Genomic DNA, 21,021 nt, shown 5'->3' with positions numbered 1-21,021 from the left:
AAAGAATTTATGTGTAATTACTTTCTTATCAAACTAGATGGAACATTATTTTGGTTATAATACATTTACACTGATGCTGAAGACTACTATATTCTCATTGTGTAGTACAGTAATCCCTCACTTAAGCTAAATTTTGGTTAGTAAATCCCATTTTTACAGATTCCCATTATACATTACAATCCAAGATGTGTTCCAGTAAAAACCTCATTTTTATGGAAGCATCATCTACATACTGTTCAAGGAGTGTACTGCAAAATTTCATGACACCATTATATACAAGGCATTTGAGGTGCATCATTGTTCAACACAGGAAACAGAGCACTGGGGCTTTCTTTCCTCCTTATCCTCTTGACTTGCTTTTTGAGCTGCATTGACTCTCTGCTGATGAAAATCTCTTCATGAGAGCCCCAATAACTCTACATACATCATCCTCATTGACCTCAGAGGCTTTGGAAAGAGTAGTGCTATCTACTTGATTAGCCACACACTCATAGTGTGCTTGCTGCCTGCTGTCTGTGTTTGTTGTATTTGAAATGATGAAGGAATATAGAAGAGAGTACTCTGTATAAAGTTATTTCTCTTTATCACAGTAGTAGTAAAATCATAATCATTGAATTAATTTATGCAGTTTTGCTTTTACAGAGTTTTATGTAAATATTATACAGCCTCTCCTCACTTAATGATGGAGTTCCGTTCCTAAGACCTCGTTGGTAAACGAATTCGTCGGTAAGTGAGGAGCATACTATGATGGTAGTGGGTTTGTGTCAACCATCTTTGATATTGATTTAATGTCACTTTTGCACCATTTATAGAATTTCTAGTATATTTTTAAATGTTTATACACTAGTGTACTGTATATTGTAATAAACAGAATAGAGGAAATCAGCTCTTAACTTATATTAATTAGGTATGAATACTGGTCAAAGAGCCCGTCGTAAGTCTGAGTCATCGGTAAATGAATACATCGCTAAGTGAGGAGAGGTTGTACTGTACATATACAGTAGGGCCCTGCTTTATGGTGTTTCGTCTTATGGCGTTCTGCTAATATGGTGATTTCAAATTATGACCAAAATTTACTATACAGCAAGCGGTCTTTCAAATACGGCACCCAGTTTGTTTACATTCTCCATGAGCACATATCTCTATTATGTCTGGAAATTTTCCAAAATTTCAAGTGTTTTAAAGTTACTGCGTATTTTACATGTACTCTGATAATTATACTTGTGTGTACCTGTACCTAAATATACTTACAAACTGTACTGGCATGCAGGTACGCATTAATTAAAATAACTAAGAGTATCTCTACTTTTGATGCTTTAATAATAATACAGTGGATCCCCGGATTTCGTACTTAATCCGTTCCAGAAGGTCATTCTAAATCCGAAAAGTGCGAAAACTGAAGTAATATTTCCCATAAGAAATACAGTGGACCTTCGGGTAATGCCATTAATCCGTTCCAGAGAGCTAGCCTTTAACTGATTTAGCCTTTAGCCAAATTAATTTTCCTCATAAGAAGTAATGGAAATCCAATTAATCCGTTCCAGATGCCCAAAAGTATTAAACAAAATAATTTTTTTTACCTGAAATATACATTTCCCTACATAAAAAAACAATGATACATGCACAATAAACAATACTGAAATGACACTTACCTTCATTGTGGACTGGTTAATGAGTGATGAGATGGGAGGAGGGGAGAGGATGAAGGTGTTTATTGTTTGGAAGGGGAATCCTCTTCCATAAAGACTTCAGGTACCAAGTCCTTTTCTGGGGTTACCTCCCTTCTTTGTTTTTTAATGCCACTATGACCAGTTTGAGAGTCACTGGGCCTCTGTCACACAAAATATCTGTCTAGAGAGCTCTGTTTCTTGTGTCCTTTTAAGATTTCCCTAAAATGGGACACAAGAGTCTCATTGTACATGTTGCCAATACGGCTTGCAACAGCTGTTTCAGGATAGTATTCATCCATAAATGCTTACAACTTTATCCACATTATACACATTTCCTTAATCTTTGACGAAGGCAACTTCCTCCGTCTCTCTTCCTCCTCCTCTGAAGCAAATTCCTGAGCTGTGATCTGTTGCTGTTGCACCTGATGCTCTTGCAGCTCTGTAGTGGTTAGCTCTTCATCGTCGTCCTCCACCAACGCTTCCACATCCTCGCCACTAACCTCCAACCCCATGGACTTCCCCAATGCCACAATAGACTCCACAACTGGCATAGTCTCCTGAGGGTTAGCCCCAAACCCTTCAAAATTGCTCTCTTGTACACATTGCAGCCACAATTTTCACAATTTGCACAATTTTCCTGCAAGTCACCTCCTCCCAAGCCTTACCTATAAGGTTTATGCAACTGAGGATACTGAAGTGATCTTTCGAGAACTCTCTTAGGGTCAATTCAGTGTCTGAGGTCACTTCAAAGCACTTTTGAAACACTGCTTTGGTGTACAGTTTTTTGAAGTTTGAAATGACCTGCTGGTCCATGGGCTGGAGGAGAGGAGTGGTATTAGGAGGCAAAAACTTCACTTTGATGAACCTCAACTCCCCCGCAATTTGCTCTTGCAAGTTGTGAGGATGAGCAGGAGCATTGTCCATTACCAGGAGGCACTTGAGTAACATTTTATTTTCCAGGAGGTACTTTTTCACAATGGGGCCAAACACGTCATAGAACCAGTCCACGAAAATGTCCCTAGTGACCCATGCCTTACTGTTTTCTCTCCACATCACACACAATTTAGTCTTGACGACATTGTTTTTCTTGAGCACTCTGGGAGTTTCAGAGTGATACACCAGTAAAGACTTCACTTTGTAATCCCCACTTGCATTACAACAAAACATTGGAGTTAGCCTGTCTTTCATAGGCTTGTGTCCTGGGAGTGCCTTTTCCACCTGAGTAATGTAGGTCCTGTTTGGCATCATCTTCCAAAACAGGCCTGTTTCGTCACAATTGGATGCATCTGATATGTGTGATTCTCTGGACAAGGTCTGAAATTCGAAGCAAAATTTCACACATAAAAGTGTTTGAAATCCGAGAAGTCCGATATCCAGTGCATGTGAAATCTGGGGCTCCACTGTATATGTAATCTCTTGGGTGCATTAAATGTTGTATGTTATGCTAATATAGACATTTTAATTAATCCATCTATGATATTTTTTCAAATTTATATAATAAACATGCTATGTAACATATAAACATGATACACCCACAGTATAAAAATTGACATAAATATAAGATTTGTTTACAAGCTGTCGGAAGAATTATGTTTTCTCTAGTCAAACACCAGCAACTTAACTAGAAATTTATTACTTTTGCATGCCTTCACTCTATCTGTAGTTATTCATGACCTTTGTGGGTTTAGTGCTTCTTTTTTTATTATGATTATAATAATAACTTGTAATAATAATAATAACAACTTGTAACAGTAATAATTTGTAATAATAATAATAATAATTTGTCAGAGCTTCATTCCTTCCAAAAATTACATGAGAATAGAAGTGTTGGTCTTTATTTATTCTATTATACCACTGTGGAGACAACTTGTACCCAACCCAATGTAAGGTGTTTATATGAATGTTTATGAACCATAACCAGACGCTTTGTCCGTTTGTTGACATAGTGGGTGGGGTGGCCAGGCGGGCTTCCCTACCCTACCTCCTACACAACTTTCTAGAAATAAATACTTTTCACCTCTCACCCTACATTAAGACCATTAAGACTACAAATATTTTAAAGCAAGTACTGTACAGTAGGGCCCCGCTTTACATCGTTCCGCTAATATGGCCATTTCAAATTATGACCAAAACACACTATACGGCTCCCCCCACCTGACTTTCTAAAATGGTCACTGTGCCCCACCCGGTTTGTTTACATTCTCTTTGAGATCCGTAAGCACTAAGTCTCTCCATTATGTCTGGAAACTCCAAAATTTCAAGTGTTTTTAAAGGTTATTCCATATTTTATATATGCTCTGATAATTATACTTAACCCTTTGGCTGTTTCAGGCCCCTCTCTGAAACTGTCATTCTATGTCGCTCAATTTTTGAAAAAAAAAAATTATTTTTTCTTATGAAATGATAGAGAATCTTTTACCGATGGTAATGACACCAAAAGTTCAAAATTTGGTCAAAAACTCGTGGAATTATGCTCCCGCGAAGTTAGCGGTCTCGGCGACATATGCGTATCGGCGATTTCGCCGACTTTGAGCCCTATTTTCAGCCAATTCCATTGTTCCAGTTGACCAAACTCATAGCTATTTCTTTAGAACTCCATTTTATCTATCAGCTGAGTACAAGAAACCTCCCATTTACTAATTTGGACTACCCAATATGGTGGTCAGAAATTGGCAATTTGGCCAATTTCATGCAAACTAAAAAAGATGCCAATTTCAAAATAGGGTCCAGAATAAACAAGGTAGACATTCGTGGCACTAAAATAACATATGCTCTGTTCATTAGTCACATCTCTAGGCCCCTCTTATATTATTATTGCTTTCTATTTTGATTTTTTATTCATACAAAAAAATACAAAATTTACTGTTATGCAGACGACTGCATTATTGTAAAAATGGTATAAATAATATCAGTGCACTAGTGAAAGAATATTAGACTCCCCAGTTGACGTGTATTGGACGTGTGGTGTGATTTATTTACTCTTGAACATTGGTAAAAATCGAACATTTCCGCTACTTTGAGCTCAGTTTCAAGGTCGTTTTCATCGTAAAAGTAATGAAAATCATCTCTATTTCTGTAATGTGTTTTCCATTTTATCACCTATGACCATGAAAACACGAATACAACGATAAATACTATACGAAAAAACACCTCAAAGTCGGCGTTTTATTCCAAAAAAACGATCAGAGTTTTTTTTTTCTCATTACGCAATGTGTGCCGCAGGATTTTTTTTATGTGGTGCACACTGACCACACAGACCCATTCTCTCACATGTGGGCCTACCAGCTTTCTCCCGCTTGATTTGAAGCCGCTAGAATTATTGAGTATATATACGTCACACACAAAGTGGAAGTTGTCACAGCTGCTCTTTGCTGATGACACTGTGCTCTTGGGAGATTCTGAAGAGAAGTTGCAGAGATTTGTGGATGAATTTGGTAGGGTGTGCAAAAGAAGAAAATTAAAGGTGAATACAGGAAAGAGTAAGGTTATGAGGATAAAAAGATTAGGTGATGAAAGATTGAAGGGAGAGAGTATGGAGGAGGTGAACGTATTCAGATATTTGGGAGTGGACGTGTCAGCGGATGGGTCAATGAAAGATGAGGTGAATCATAGAATTGATGAGGGAAAAAGAGTGAATGGTGCACTTAGGAGTCTGTGGAGACAAAGAACTTTGTCCTTGGAGGCAAAGAGAGGAATGTATGAGAGTATAGTTTTACCAATGCTCTTATATGGGTGTGAAGCGTGAGTGATGAATGTTGCAGCGAGGAGAAGGCTGGAGGCAGTGGAGATGTCATGTCTGAGGGCAATGTGTGGTGTGAATATAATGCAGAGAATTCGTAGTTTGGAAGTTAGGAGGAGGTGCGGGATTACCAAAACTGTTGTCCAGAGGGCTGAGGAAGGGTTGTTGAGGTGGTTCGGACATGTAGAGAGAATGGAGCGAAGCAGAATGACTTCAAGAGTGTATCAGTCTGTAGTGGAAGGAAGGCGGGGTAGGGGTCGGCCTAGGAAAGGTTGGAGGGAGGGGGTAAAGGAGGTTTTGTGTGCGAGGGGCTTGGACTTCCAGCAGGCATACGTGAGCGTGTTTGATAGGAGTGAATGGAGACAAATGGTTTTTAATACTTGACGTGCTGTTGGAGTGTGAGCAAAGTGACATTTATGAAGGGATTCAGGGAAACCGGCAGGCTGGATTTGAGTCCTGGAGATGGGAAGTACAGTGCCTGCACTGTGAAGGAGGGGTGTTAATGTTGCAGTTTAAAATCTGTAGTGTAAAGCACCCTTCTGGCAAGACAGTGATGGAGTGAATGATGGTGAAAGTTTTTCTTTTTCGGGCTACCCTGCCTTGGTGGGAATCGGCCAGTGTGATAATAAAATAAAAATAAAAAAATATACGTCAGAAACATTGGCTCGCAAGACGTATTTATACGTCGAAAACAGTCAAAGGGTTAAATAAGTACAGTGGACCCCCGCATAACGATTTTAATCCGTGCAAGAGGGCTCATTGTTATGCGAAATAATCGGTATGCGAATGAATTTTCCCCATAAGAAATAATGGAAATCAAATTAATCCGTGCAAGACACCCAAAAGTATGAAAAAAATTTTTTTACCACATGAAATATACATTTTCCTGCACACAAAGAGAAGGATACATGCACAATAGTAGAGTAGTACATGCACAGTATATATTGTGCATGTACTACTCTACTAAATGAAGAATAAATGACACCTTTATTGAAGATGCAGCAATGACTGGCCTGGTGGTTAACGCTCTCGCTTCACACGGTGAGGGCCTGGGTTCGATTCCCAGCCAGAGTAGAAACATTGGACGTGTTTCTTTCCACCTGTTGTCTATGTTCCCCATCAGTAAAATGGGTACCTGGGTGTTAGTCGACTGGTGTGGGTCGCATCCTGGGACACTGACTTAAGGAGGCCTGGTCACAGACCGAGCCGCGGGGGCGTTGACCCCCGGAACTCTCTCCAGATAAACTCCAGATCCAGATGACTGATGAGACAGTGTGTCCTGGGAGTGCCTTTTCCTCCTGAGTACTGTAGGTCCTGTTTGGCATTTTCTTCCAGAACAGGCCTTATCACACTGTGTATGCCATTACAATTCTTAAATCTCTCAAACCAACCTTTGCTGGCTTTAAATTCACCAATATGAGCACTAGTTCCAGGCATTTTTCCCTGTTCACCTGGGTGTTAGTCGACTTGTGTGGGTTGCATCCTGGGAGACAAGATTAAGGACCCCAATGGAAATAAGTTAGACAGTCTTCGATGACACTGACTTTTTTGGGTTATCCTGGGTGGAAAATCCTCTGGGGTTAATTGTTTCTTGGTATTCTCAATAAGCCACACCAACAACGGTGCTACAGCAGCAGCAGCAGCTGACGGTGGTACAGCAGCAACAGACGATGCTACAGTAGCAGCAGACGATGCTACAGCAGCAACTGACGATGTTACAGCAGCAGCAGACGATGCTACAGCAGCAGCAGCAGCAGCAGACGATGCTACAGCAGCAGCAGCAGCAGACGATGCTACAGCAGCAGCAGACGATGCTACAGCAGCAACTGACGATGCTACAGCAGCAACTGACGATGCTACAGCAGCAACTGACGATGTTACAGCAGCAGCAGACGATGCTACAGCAGCAGCAGCAGCAGACGATGCTACAGCAGCAGCAGCAGCAGCAGACGATGCTACAGCAGCAGCAGCAGCAGACGATGCTACAGCAGCAGCAGACGATGCTACAGCAGCAACAGACGATGCTACAGCAGCAACTGACGATGCTACAGCAGCAACTGACGATGCTACAGCAGCAGCTGACGATGTTACAGCAGCAGCAGATGATGCTACAGCAGCAGCAGCAGCAGCAGACGATGCTACAGCAGCAGCAGCAGCTGACAGTGCAGCAGCAGCAGCAGCTGTACCACCAATAGTAGCGATGGTTGATTGGGGTTTATTATACAACCTGGCCAGCTCGGAGACACGCACTCCACTTTCATACTTATCAATGATCTTTTTCTTCATCTCTGTTGTAATTCTCACCCTTATTGCTGTAGGGTTGGCACTAGAAGCTTTCTTGGGGCCCATGGTCAATTATTTTCCAGAAAAAGCACCGAAAACACTGTAATAATACGAAATATTCCGATTGTATGCTTGGATGTTACCGCGGAGGCTGGCTGGTAAACAATGCCACTGGCGGCACATGTGAGGCTGGCTGAGGGTGCACATTGGACGCGTCTCAGACGAAAATTGGTGAGCGGGTTTTTAAGCGGTATGCGAGGCAAAATTTTTGCGATTAAAGCAAGCGGTATGCGGATTAATCGTTATGTGATGCCAACAGTATGCGGGGGTTCACTGTATACAGTAGGGCCCCGCTTTACGGCATTTTGCTTTATGGCATTCCGCTAATATGGTCATTTCAAATTATGACCAAAACTCGCTATGCGGCTCCCCCCACCTGACTTTCTAATACGGTCACCGCGCCCCACCCGGTTTGTTTACATTCTCTGTGAGATCCGTAAGCACTAAGTCTCTGCATTGTGTCCAGAAACTCCAAAATTTCAAGTGTTTTTAAAAGTTATTTCATATTTTATATGTACTCTGATAATTATACTTATGTATACCTGTACCTAAATAAACTTACATATTGTGCTAGCATGCAGGTACATATTAAGATCAGTAAGTCTCTTATATCTCGAGACATCATATTAGTAATGATAATAATCACCGAGTCTCATTAAATGTCGTATATTATGTTAATATACACATTTTCATTAATCCATCTATGATATCTTTTCAAAATTATATAATAACACGATGCATAACATATAAAGATGATAATTACACCCCACAGTAGAATAAATAAACATAAATATGAGATGTGGTAGCAGTCGACTTGCACAAGTGACGCCATATTACAAATAATAATAATAGTCACCGAGTCTTATTAAATGTTGTATTTTACGTTAATATACACATTTTCATTAATCCATCCATGATATTTTTTCAAAATTATATAATAAACACAATACATAACATAAAAAGATGATAAATACACCTCGCAACAGAATAAATAAACATAAATGTGAGATGTCGTAGCCAGATAGCTTGTACAAGTGACATCAAGAATAACATTTTCTCTAGTCTAACATAAGAGAAAATGTGTTACTGGGGGTAACTGCAGAAAATTATTCCTTTCGTATGTATGTATGTAGGTAAGTTTATTCAGGTATACACAAATACAGTTACATAGATTATCATACATAGCAGCATATGTGTGGAGAACCTAGGATAACCCAAAAAAAGTCAGCAGAGTGACTTATTTCCATTGCCTTCACTCAGAGCGTCATTTCTTCTAAAAATGGTGTTACATGAGAATGGGAGTGTTGTTCTTTATTTATTCTACCGTATCAATGTAGAGACAACTTGTACACAATGTAAATTGTACACAAACCAGACGTGTACACTTTGTTTTTTTACAAAACTTACGTTCGCCTGGTTTGTTTACATAACTCTGCGCCTGTCCTCTCTCATGTACTCATTCTCTCTCTCTCTCTCATTTATTCGTTTTATCTCGTTTACTCATCTCACCCTAGATTAAGACTACAAATATTTTAAGGTAAGTAATGAGTGAACTGTATATGCATTTTATTGCTCTGGAATGCTTAAATATCATAGAATATATGTGTGGGTGGAATGGCCTTGTATGGTAGCCCAGCTGACTACAATACATACCACACTTGATTTCTTACAATAAATACTTGTCTCACCCTAGATTAAGACTATAAGTATTTTAAGTTAAATAATGAGTGCACCATGTGTGTATTGTAGTTTTTTATTGTTTTTTGATGCCTAGTTCTATAGCTAACTTAATATATGTTAGTGTAAACTTGTTATCTAGTATTTGTATGCATTTATAAGGAAAAAAAAAAAGGGTGTTCCACTTTACGGCGATTTCCGCTTTATGGCGGTAGCCTGGAACCTAACCTGCCATATAAGTGGGGCCCTACTTTATAATAATCACTGAGTCTCATTAAATGTCACATATTATGTTAATGCATATACATATTTTCATTAATCCATATATGATATTTTTTCAAAATTATATAATAAACATGATACATAACATATAAAGATGATAAATACACTCCACAGTAGAATAAATAAACATAAATATGAGACGTGGGAGCCAGGCGCCTTGTACAAGTGGCGCCATATTAATAATAATCACCGAAATCTCATTAAATGTCGTATATTACGTTAATATGTACATTTTCATTAATCCATCTATGATATTTTTTGTAAAATTATATAATAAACACGATACATAACATATGAAGATGATAAATACACCCCACAGTAGAATAAATAAACATAAATACAAGATGTGGTAGCCAGACTTGTACGAGTTTACCTGGAGTTAGTTCCGGGGGTCAATGCCCCCGCGGCCCGGTCTGCGCAAGAATGACATTTTCTCTAATCCAACATCAAAGAAAATGTGTTACTGGGGGTAACTATAGAAAATTATTCCTTTCGTATGTAAGTAAGTTTATTCAGGTATACACAAATACAGTTACAAAGATTATCATACAAAGCAGCATATGCGTAGAGAACGTAGGATAACCCAAAAAAGTCAGACAGTGACTTACTTCCATTGCCTTCACTCAGAGCGTCATTTCTTCTAAAACTGGTGTTACATGAGAATGGGAGTGTTGTTCTACTGTATCAATGTAGAGACAACTTGTACACAATGTAAATTGTACACAAACCAGACATGTACACCTGGTTTGTTTACAAAAACTTGCATTTGCCTGGTTTGTTTACATAACTCTGCACCTGTCCTCCTTCATGTACTCATTCTATCTCTTTCTCTCTCTCTCTCTCTCTCTCTCTCGTTTATTCGTTTTATCTCGTTTACACACCTCTGACCCAACATTAAGACTACAAATATTTTAAGGTAAGTAATGAGTGAACTGCATATGCATTTTATCACTCTGGGATGCTTAAATGTTATAGAATATTATGTGTGGGTGGGGTGGCCTTGTATGGTAGCCTGGCTGATTACCATACATACTACTCATCTCACCTTAGATTAAGACTACAAATATTTTAAGGTAAGTAATGAGTGTACTGTTACGACTTGCTCTATGCCGCAACAATAGGGGGAATAAATACTTAGTTTTGCATTTTGGTTAATTTTATTTACTACCAATTATGAACCTTTATTAGTGTCCAGTTAGTGAATTAAAATGACAGTTCACTATTTTCAATGAAATGAGACTGTACAATGAGGAATGTAATTCTATGTTCAAATCCTTATTAATTAAGTATAATAACATAATTACAATGAAAAGACCAAATAAGAACTACTATGGGAACTTTAAGGAAGTCAGTCAGTTATCCTTCTTAAAGAGAAGGGTTATCATCTCTTGGAATTAACAGCAAAGTTAAGACTAATAGACACGATCTAGAATTATTGACCAAGTTAAGATCTCTGGGTTGAAGACCCGATCAGAGTCAGTGCTATGATCTGATTGACTTCAAATGCTCAGTGGTCTGACGTCAGGTTGGTCAGGAGGCAGCACTAGGCGCCAATTCTGGGACCATCAACCGGTCTCTAAAGTAGTGGTTTCCCACTTGAATAACAGAATACAGTAATCAACCTACTATAATACAACAATATAATACAACAGAATATATTATAATAATGCCTAACGAATAACATCTTAATGAAAACAACCTTGCTTGAGAGTACCTTTGATGATTTATACCGTACCCGATAATAATATATAGTCCAACCTGCTTTATCTAGCTAGTAATAAAGTGGTTCACGATATATTACTACAGAACTTATTTTAACCAGGCCTTTTATTTTTGTATATAATGGAGTGTTAAGGAGGGGCGCGTAACATATACTATATGTGTATTTTACTTTTTTATTGTTTTTAAAGCCTAGTTCTATTGCTAACTTAATATATATTAGTGTAAATTTGTTATCTAGTATTTATATGCATTTATAAGTGGAAAAAAAAAAAGGTGTTCCACTTTACGGTGGTAGCCTGGAACCTAACCTGCTGTATAAGTGGGGCCCTACTGTATATACATTTTATCACTCTAGGGAACTTTAAGTGTTGTAGTATATTATGTGTGGGTGGGGTGGCCAGGAGGGCTACCATACCTACCACACCTGACTTCTTACAGTAAATACTACTCACCTTTTGCCCTGCATTAAGACTACAAATATTTTGAGGTAAATAATGAGTGTACTGTGTGTGTATTTTACTTTTTATTATTTTTTAATGCCTAGTTCTATTGCTAACTTAATATATGTTAGTGTAAGCTTGTTATCTGGCATTTATATGCATTTATAAGTGGAAAAAATGCCGTTCTGCTTTCTGGCGATGTCTGCTTTCCGGTGATGTCTGCCTTCCGGCAGTAGCCTGGAACCTAACCTGCCATATAAGTGAGGCCCTGCTGTACTGCATATTTGTGTCAATAATAATATAATCAGACTAAGTGCCAAACCCAGGAGGATCACATATTAGTGTCAAATATATATAGTTTTCCTGAAATTTGGGATTGCACTTTTTAATATGAGTTTTTGTTGGTGAGTTACACAGATAATATGTTTTATTTCCGTAGGATAAAGAACAAGCTAAACTGTCCGCCTTCCTGTGTTGATGCTCAAGAGATACCAAGAAAGTTGCAAAATTTAGCCAAGTTTAAGGATTTGGAAAGAAATGAAGAACAGAATATGGTAAAAAGAAAGAAGAAGAAAAAGAGCAAACTTATTGATGGAACCAAGTAAGTCTTACATTTAGAGTGGCCTGTTTAAGGTATACTATATGTACATAAAAGTTTTTTTGTTTTTCTTAGCTTTTTCTAGTGTTTAACAATCAGTCAAGTAAGTCAGTAAGTCAGTCAGTCAATGAAGTAAGTTGGTCAGTCAGTCAGTCAGTCAGTCAGTCAGTCAAGTAAGTCAGTCAGTGAGATGATATCCTGGGTTATTCATTACACATATATTTACCTCATTCTTTTTAATTGTACAAACTGATGCTTCATTAAGGTCATAGGCTCTCTCTTGTCTAATATCTGTTTTCTTTGTAACTCCAAGACTGAAACACTTATACAGTAGGCTGTCTATTAACACTGGTTCCTTTAACACTTTTTCTCCATTATACTACTGAAAAATTGTGGCATATTTTTGACTAACACTTCGTAAAATTCAAATAACGCTGGTTTCACTTCTGGGGGAAAAAATTGGAGCTCTGAGAGGTGAACCGTGAGATTTCAGATATGTGTTTGTGATTAACCAGTCAATACATGCTTGACTGACTGATTGACTGACTTGCTTGACTTACTGACTTACTTGACTGACTGACTGACTGACATTCATGATAATTTATATGTACAGTAGGGCCCCACTTATATGGCAGGTTAGGTTCCAGGCTTCCGCCTGAAAGCAGACATTGCCAGAAAGCAGAACGCCATTTTGTCCACTTATAAATGCCAGACAACAAGTTTACACTAACATATATTAAGTTAGCAATAGAACTTGGCTTTAAAAACAATAAAAAGTAAAATACACACAGTACACACTTACCTTAAAATATTTGTAGTCTTAATGTAGAGTGAGAGGCAAGTAGTATTTATTGTAAGAAGTCAAGTGTGGGAGGTATGGTAGCCAGCCAGGCCACCCCCACACGTAATATACTACAACATTTAAAGTGCCCCAGAGTGATAAAATGCATATATAGTTTACCTGGAGAGGGTTTCAGGGGTCAGTGCCCTTGTGGCCCGGTCTGAGACCAGGCCTCATGGTGGATCAGGGTCTAATCAACCAGGCTGTTACTGCTGGCAGCACGCAAGCTGACATACAAACCACAGCCCAGTTGGTCAGTACTGACTTTAGGTGCCTGTCCAGTGCCTTCTTGAAGACAGCCAGGGGTCTATTGGTAATCCCCCTTATGTATGCTGGGAGGCAACTGAACAGTCTTGGGCCCTGGACACTTATTGTATTGTCTTTCAGTGTATTCGTGGCACCCCTGCTTTTCATCAGGGGAATGTTGCATCTCCTGCCTAGTCTTTTGCTTTCACATGGAGTGATTTTTGTGTGCAGGTTTGGTACCAATCCCTCCAGGACCTTCCAAGTGTATACAGTGGAACCTTGACTTATGAGTGTCCCAACTTACGAGTTTTTTGAGATACGAGCCATCCCTGGGTCGATTTTTTTGCTCTGAGTTACGAGCCAGCTCCCCTCTCCCTCTTCCCCCCTCAACCCAAACCTGGACACCTGGCTTGTTTATCTATGACTTCATGCTTTAATTCCATGGAAATCATTCTCTTTTTCTTCTCAGCAATAATAATAATATAATATTATTATAGTCAAGTCACTCAGTAAGTCAGTCAAGTCACTCAATAAGTCAGTCGAGTCAGTAAGTCAGTCAAGTCATTCAGTAAGTCAGTCAAGTCATTCAGTAAGTCAGTCAAGTCGTTCAGTAAGTCAGTCAAGTCACTCAGTAAGTCAGTCAAGTCTCAGTAAGTCAGTAAAGTCACTCAGTAAGTCAGTCAAATCAGTAAGTCAGTCAAGTCACTAAGTCAGTCAAGTCACTCAGTAAGTCAGTCAAGTCACTCAATAAGTCAGTCGAGTCAGTAAGTCAGTCAAGTCATTCAGTAAGTCAGTCAAGTCATTCAGTAAGTCAGTCAAGTCATTCAGTAAGTCAGTCAAGTCACTCAGTAAGTCAGTCAAGTCTCAGTAAGTCAGTAAAGTCACTCAGTAAGTCAGTCAAATCAGTAAGTCAGTCAAGTCACTAAGTCAGTCAAGTCACTCAGTAAGTCAATCAAGTCACTCAGTAAGTCAGTCAAGTCATTCAGTAAGTCAGTCAAGTCATTCAGTAAGTTAGTCAAGTCACTCAGTAAGTCAGTCAAGTCATTCAGTAAGTTAGTCAAGTCACTCAGTGAGTCAAGTCACTCAGTAAGTCAGTCAGTTCAGCCATTCAGTCATTCAGTTATTCAGTCATTCAGTCAATCAGTCAGTCAGTCACACAAACTCACGTTAACTTCTTTTTCTGTGTTACAAAGTAACACTTCAGTTATGGCTACAGGTTATCTCTTGTTAATATCTTTGTTAATTGTAAGACTTAAAAGTGCTTATACCTCTGGGTGCCACTTTCAGCAACACTGGTATGGTTACTGGGTGCCACTTTCAGCAACACTGGTATGGTTACTGGGTGCCACATTCAGCAACACTGGTATGGTTACTGGGTGCCACATTCAGCAACACTGGTATGGTTACTGGGTGCCACTTTCAGCAACACTGGTATGGTTACTGGGTGCCACTTTCAGCAACACTGGTATGGTTACTGGGTGCCACTTTCAGCAACACTGGTATGGTTACTGGGTGCCACTTTCAGCAACACTGGTATGGTTACTGGGTGCCACTTTCAGCAACACTGGTATGGTTACTGGGTGCCACTTTCAGCAACACTGGTATGGTTACTGGGTGCCACTTTCAGCAACACTGGTATGGTTACTGGGTGCCACTTTCAGCAACACTGGTATGGTTACTGGGTGCCACTTTCAGCAACACTGGTATGGTTACTGGGTGCCACTTTCAGCAACACTGGTATGGTTACTGGGTGCCACTTTCAGCAACATTGGTATGGTTACTGGGTGCCACTTTCAGCAACACTGGTATGGTTACTGGGTGCCACTTTCAGCAACACTGGTATGGTTACTGGGTGCCACTTTCAGCAACACTGGTATGGTTACTGGGTGCCACTTTCAGCAACACTGGTATGGTTACTGGGTGCCACTTTCAGCAACACTGGTATGGTTCCTGGGTGCCACTTTCAGCAACACTGGTATGGTTACTGGGTGCCACTTTCAGCAACACTGGTATGGTTACTGGGTGCCACTTTCAGCAACACTGGTATGGTTACTGGGTGCCACTTTCAGCAACACTGGTATGGTTACTGGGTGCCACTTTCAGCAACACTGGTATGGTTACTGGGTGCCACTTTCAGCAACACTGGTATGGTTACTGGGTGCCACTTTCAGCAACACTGGTATGGTTACTGGGTGCCACTTTCAGCAACACTGGTATGGTTACTGGGTGCCACTTTCAGCAACACTGGTATGGTTACTGGGTGCCACTTTCAGCAACACTGGTATGGTTACTGGGTGCCACTTTCAGCAACACTGGTATGGTTACTGGGTGCCACTTTCAGCAACACTGGTATGGTTACTGGGTGCCACTTTCAGCAACACTGGTATGGTTACTGGGTGCCACTTTCAGCAACACTGGTATGGTTACTGGGTGCCACTTTCAGCAACACTGGTATGGTTACTGGGTGCCACTTTCAGCAACACTGGTATGGTTACTGGGTGCCACTTTCAGCAACACTGGTATGGTTACTGGGTGCCACTTTCAGCAACACTGGTATGGTTACTGGGTGCCACTTTCAGCAACACTGGTATGGTTACTGGGTGCCACTTTCAGCAACACTGGTATGGTTACTGGGTGCCACTTTCAGCAACACTGGTATGGTTACTGGGTGCCACTTTCAGCAACACTGGTATGGTTACTAGGTGCCACTTTCAGCAACACTGGTATGGTTACTGGGTGCCACTTTCAGCAACACTGGTATGGTTACTGGGTGCCACTTTCAGCAACACTGGTATGGTTACTGGGTGCCACTTTCAGCAACACTGGTATGGTTACTGGGTGCCACTTTCAGCAACACTGGTATGGTTACTGGGTGCCACTTTCAGCAACACTGGTATGGTTACTGGGTGCCACTTTCAGCAACACTGGTATGGTTACTGGGTGCCACTTTCAGCAACACTGGTATGGTTACTGGGTGCCACTTTCAGCAACACTGGTATGGTTACTGGGTGCCACTTTCAGCAACACTGGTATGGTTACTGGGTGCCACTTTCAGCAACACTGGTATGGTTCCTGGGTGCCACTTTCAGCAACACTGGTATGGTTACTGGGTGCCACTTTCAGCAACACTGGTATGTTTCCTGGGTGCCACTTTCAGCAACACTGGTATGGTTACTGGGTGCCACTTTCTGCAACACTGGTATGGTTACTGGGTGCCACTTTCAGCAACACTGGTATGGTTACTGGGTGCCACTTTCAGCAACACTGGTATGGTTACTGGGTGCCCCTTTCAGCAACACTGGTATGGTTACTGGGTGCCACTTTCAGCAACACTGGTATGGTTACTGGGTGCCACTTTCAGCAACACTGGTATGGTTACTGGGTGCCACTTTCAGCAACACTGGTATGGTTACTGGGTGCCACTTTCAGCAACACTGGTATGGTTCCTGGGTGCCACTTTCAGCAACACTGGTATGGTTACTGGGTGCCACTTTCAGCAACACTGGTATGGTTACTGGGTGCCACTTTCAGCAACACTGGTATGGTTACTGGGTGCCACTTTCAGCAACACTGGTATGGTTACTGGGTGCCACTTTCAGCAACACTGGTATGGTTACTGGGTGCCACTTTCAGCAACACTGGTATGGTTACTGGGTGCCACTTTCAGCAACACTGGTATGGTTACTGGGTGCCACTTTCAGCAACACTGGTATGGTTCCTGGGTGCCACTTTCAGCAACACTGGTATGGTTACTGGGTGCCACTTTCAGCAACACTGGTGTGGTTACTGGGTGCCACTTTCAGCAACACTGGTATGGTTACTGGGTGCCACTTTCAGCAACACTGGTATGGTTACTGGGTGCCACTTTCATCAACACTGGTATGGTTACTGGGTGCCACTTTCAGCAACACTGGTATGGTTACTGGGTGCCACTTTCAGCAACACTGGTATGGTTACTGGGTGCCACTTTCAGCAACACTGGTATGGTTACTGGGTGCCACTTTCAGCAACACTGGTATGGTTACTGGGTGCCACTTTCAGCAACACTGGTATGGTTACTGGGTGCCACTTTCAGCAACACTGGTATGGTTACTGGGTGCCACTTTCAGCAACACTGGTATGGTTACTGGGTGCCACTTTCAGCAACACTGGTATGGTTACTGGGTGCCACTTTCAGCAACACTGGTATGGTTACTAGGTGCCACTTTCAGCAACACTGGTATGGTTACTGGGTGCCACTTTCAGCAACACTGGTATGGTTACTGGGTGCCACTTTCAGCAACACTGGTATGGTTACTGGGTGCCACTTTCAGCAACACTGGTATGGTTACTGGGTGCCACTTTCAGCAACACTGGTATGGTTACTGGGTGCCACTTTCAGCAACACTGGTATGGTTACTGGGTGCCACTTTCAGCAACACTGGTATGGTTACTGGGTGCCACTTTCAGCAACACTGGTATGGTTACTGGGTGCCACTTTCAGCAACACTGGTATGGTTACTGGGTGCCACTTTCAGCAACACTGGTATGGTTACTGGGTGCCACTTTCAGCAACACTGGTATGGTTCCTGGGTGCCACTTTCAGCAACACTGGTATGGTTACTGGGTGCCACTTTCAGCAACACTGGTATGTTTCCTGGGTGCCACTTTCAGCAACACTGGTATGGTTACTGGGTGCCACTTTCTGCAACACTGGTATGGTTACTGGGTGCCACTTTCAGCAACACTGGTATGGTTACTGGGTGCCACTTTCAGCAACACTGGTATGGTTACTGGGTGCCCCTTTCAGCAACACTGGTATGGTTACTGGGTGCCACTTTCAGCAACACTGGTATGGTTACTGGGTGCCACTTTCAGCAACACTGGTATGGTTACTGGGTGCCACTTTCAGCAACACTGGTATGGTTACTGGGTGCCACTTTCAGCAACACTGGTATGGTTACTGGGTGTCATGATTGCTTGCCAGATACAAGATATAGTAATTAAAATATCATAACACAATTGACAAACACAGCTGCCTTGTAGCAGAGCAAGACTGGACATGTATGAATTAGGAATGCTGGGATGGTGGAGGGTGGTGTTGGGGAGTGGTAGGGGATGGTGGAGGGTGGTGTTGGGGAGTGGTAGGGGATGGTGGGAGGTGGTGTTGGGGAGTGGTAGGGGATGGTGGAGGGTGGTGTTGGGGAGTGGTAGGGGATGGTGGGGGTGGTGTTGGGGAGTGGTAGGGGATGGTGGGGGTGGTGTCGTGGAGTGGTAGGGGATGGTGGGGGGTGGTGTCGGGGAGTGGTAGGGGATTGTGGGAGGTGGTGTTGGGAAGTGGTAGGGGATGGTGGGGGGTGTGTTGGGGAGTGGTTGGGGATGGGGGGGTGGTGTTGGGGAGTGGTAGGGGATGGTGGAGGGTGGTGTTGGGGAGTGGTAGGGGATGGTGGGAGGTGGTGTTGGGGAGTGGTAGGGGATGGTGGAGGGTGGTGTTGGGGAGTGGTAGGGGATGGTGGAGGGTGGTGTTGGGGAGTGGTAGGGGATGGTGGAGGGTGGTGTTGGGGAGTGGTAGGGGATGGTGGGAGGTGGTGTTGGGGAGTGGTAGGGGATGGTGGGAGGTGGTGTTGAGGAGTGGTAGGGGATGGTGGGAGGTGGTGTTGGGGAGTGGTAGGGGATGGCGGGAGGTGGTGTTGGGGAGTGGTAGGGGATGGTGAAAGGTGGTGTCGGGGAGTGGTAGGGGATGGTGGGAGGTGGTGTTGGGGAGTGGTAGGGGATGGTGGGAGGTGGTGTTGGGGAGTGGTAGGGGATGGTGGAGGGTGGTGTTGGGGAGTGGTAGGGGATGGTGGGAGGTGGTGTTGGGGAGTGGTAGGGGATGGTGGGGGGTGGTGTCGGGGAGTGGTAGGGGATGGTGGGAGGTGGTGTTGGGGAGTGGTAGGGAATGGTGGGAGGTGGTGTCGGGGAGTGGTAGGGGATGGTGGGAGGTGGTGTCGGGGAGTGGTAGGGGATGGTGGGAGGTGGTGTTGGGGAGTGGTAGGGGATGGCAGGAGGTGGTGTTGGGGAGTGGTAGGGGATGGAAGGAGGTGGTGTCGGGGAGTGGTAGGGAATGGTGGGGGGTGGTGTCGGGGAGTGGTAGGGGATGGCGAGAGGTGGTGTTGGGGAGTGGTAGGGATTGGTGGGAGGTGGTGTCGGGGAGTGGTAGGGGATGGTGGGAGGTGGTGTTGGGGAGTGGTAGGGGATGGCAGGAGGTGGTGTTGGGGAGTGGTAGGGGATGGTGGGAGGTGGTGTTGGGGAGTGGTAGGGGATGGTGGGAGGTGGTGTCGGGGAGTGGTAGGGGATGGTGGGAGGTGGTGTCGGGGAGTGGTAGAGGATGGTGGGAGGTGGTGTTGGGGAGTGGTAGGGGATGGCGGGAGGTGGTGTTGGGGAGTGGTAGGGGATGGTGGGAGGTGGTGTCGGGGAGTGGTAGGGGATGGTGGGGGGTGGTGTCAGGGAGTGGTAGGGGATGGTGGGAGGTGGTGTTGGGGAGTGGTAGGGGATGGTGGGAGGTGGTGTTGGGGAGTGGTAGGGGATGGTGGGAGGTGGTGTCGGGGAGTGGTAGGGGATGGTGGGAAGTGGTGTCTGAGTGGTAGGGGATGGTGGGAGGTGGTGTCGGGGAGTGGTAGGGGATGGTGGGGGTGGTGTTGGGGAGTGGTAAAGGATGGTGGTGGATGGTGTTGGGGAGTGGTAGGGGATGGTGGAGGGTGGTGTTGGGGAGTGGTAGGGGATGGTGGAGGGTGGTGTTGGGGAGTGGTAGGGGATGGTGGTGGGTGGTGTCGGGGAGTGGGAGGGGATGGTGGGGTGGTGTCGGGGAGTGGTAGGGGATGGTGGGAGGTGGTGTCGGGGAGTGGTAGGGGATGGTGGGGGTGGTGTTGGGGAGTGGTAGGGGATGGTGGTGGGTGGTGTTGGGGAGTGGTAGGGGATGGTGGAGGGTGGTGTTGGGGAGTGGTAGGGGATGGTGGAGGGTGGTGTTGGGGAGTGGTAGGGGATGGTGGTGGGTGGTGTCGGGGAATGGTAGGGGATGGTGGAGGGTGGTGGAGGGGAGTGGTAGGGGATGGTGGTGGGTGGTGTCGGGGAGTGGTAGGGGATGGTGGAGGGTGGTGTTGGGGAGTGGTAGGGGATGGTGGAGGGTGGTGTTGGGGAGCGGTAGGGGATGTGGGTGGGGGGTGTCAGGGAATGGTAGGGGATGGTGGAGGGTGGTGTTGGGGAGTGGTAGGGGATGGTGGGAGGTGGTGTTGGGGAGTGGTAGGGGATGGCGGGAGGTGGTGTTGGGGAGTGGTAGGGGATGGTGGGAGGTGGTGTCAGGGAGTGGTAGGGAATGGTGGGAGGTGGTGTCGGGGAGTGGTAGGGGATGGCGGGAGGTGGTGTCGGGGAGTGGTAAGGGATGGTGGGGGGTGGTGTCGGGGAGTGGTAGGGGATGGTGGGAAGTGGTGTCTGAGTGGTAGGGGATG

The 21,021-nt window shown here is 43.7% G+C and overlaps 1 protein-coding gene across 2 annotated transcripts in view; it reads left to right on the top strand.

The window, feature by feature from the left end:
- The window catches only part of LOC128692065 (coiled-coil domain-containing protein 137), a 104,648-nt gene that overhangs the window by 34,221 nt on the left and 49,406 nt on the right, over positions 1–21,021 (top strand). Inside the window, exon 2 of one of the 2 annotated variants that reach the window (XM_070085252.1) lies at positions 12,313–12,474. The exons of the other annotated variant lie outside the window; for it this stretch is intronic. Within the exon in view, the coding sequence (XP_069941353.1) occupies positions 12,313–12,474 (162 nt within the window). The remainder of the gene's footprint in view (positions 1–12,312; positions 12,475–21,021) is intronic. 2 annotated transcript variants of the gene reach the window in all.

This window comes from Cherax quadricarinatus, chromosome 15 (assembly GCF_038502225.1).
Source record: "Cherax quadricarinatus isolate ZL_2023a chromosome 15, ASM3850222v1, whole genome shotgun sequence".
Taxonomy (NCBI): domain Eukaryota; kingdom Metazoa; phylum Arthropoda; class Malacostraca; order Decapoda; family Parastacidae; genus Cherax; species Cherax quadricarinatus.
Note: the sequence above shows the minus strand (reverse complement) of the source record. Positions and strands in the feature narration are given on the sequence as shown.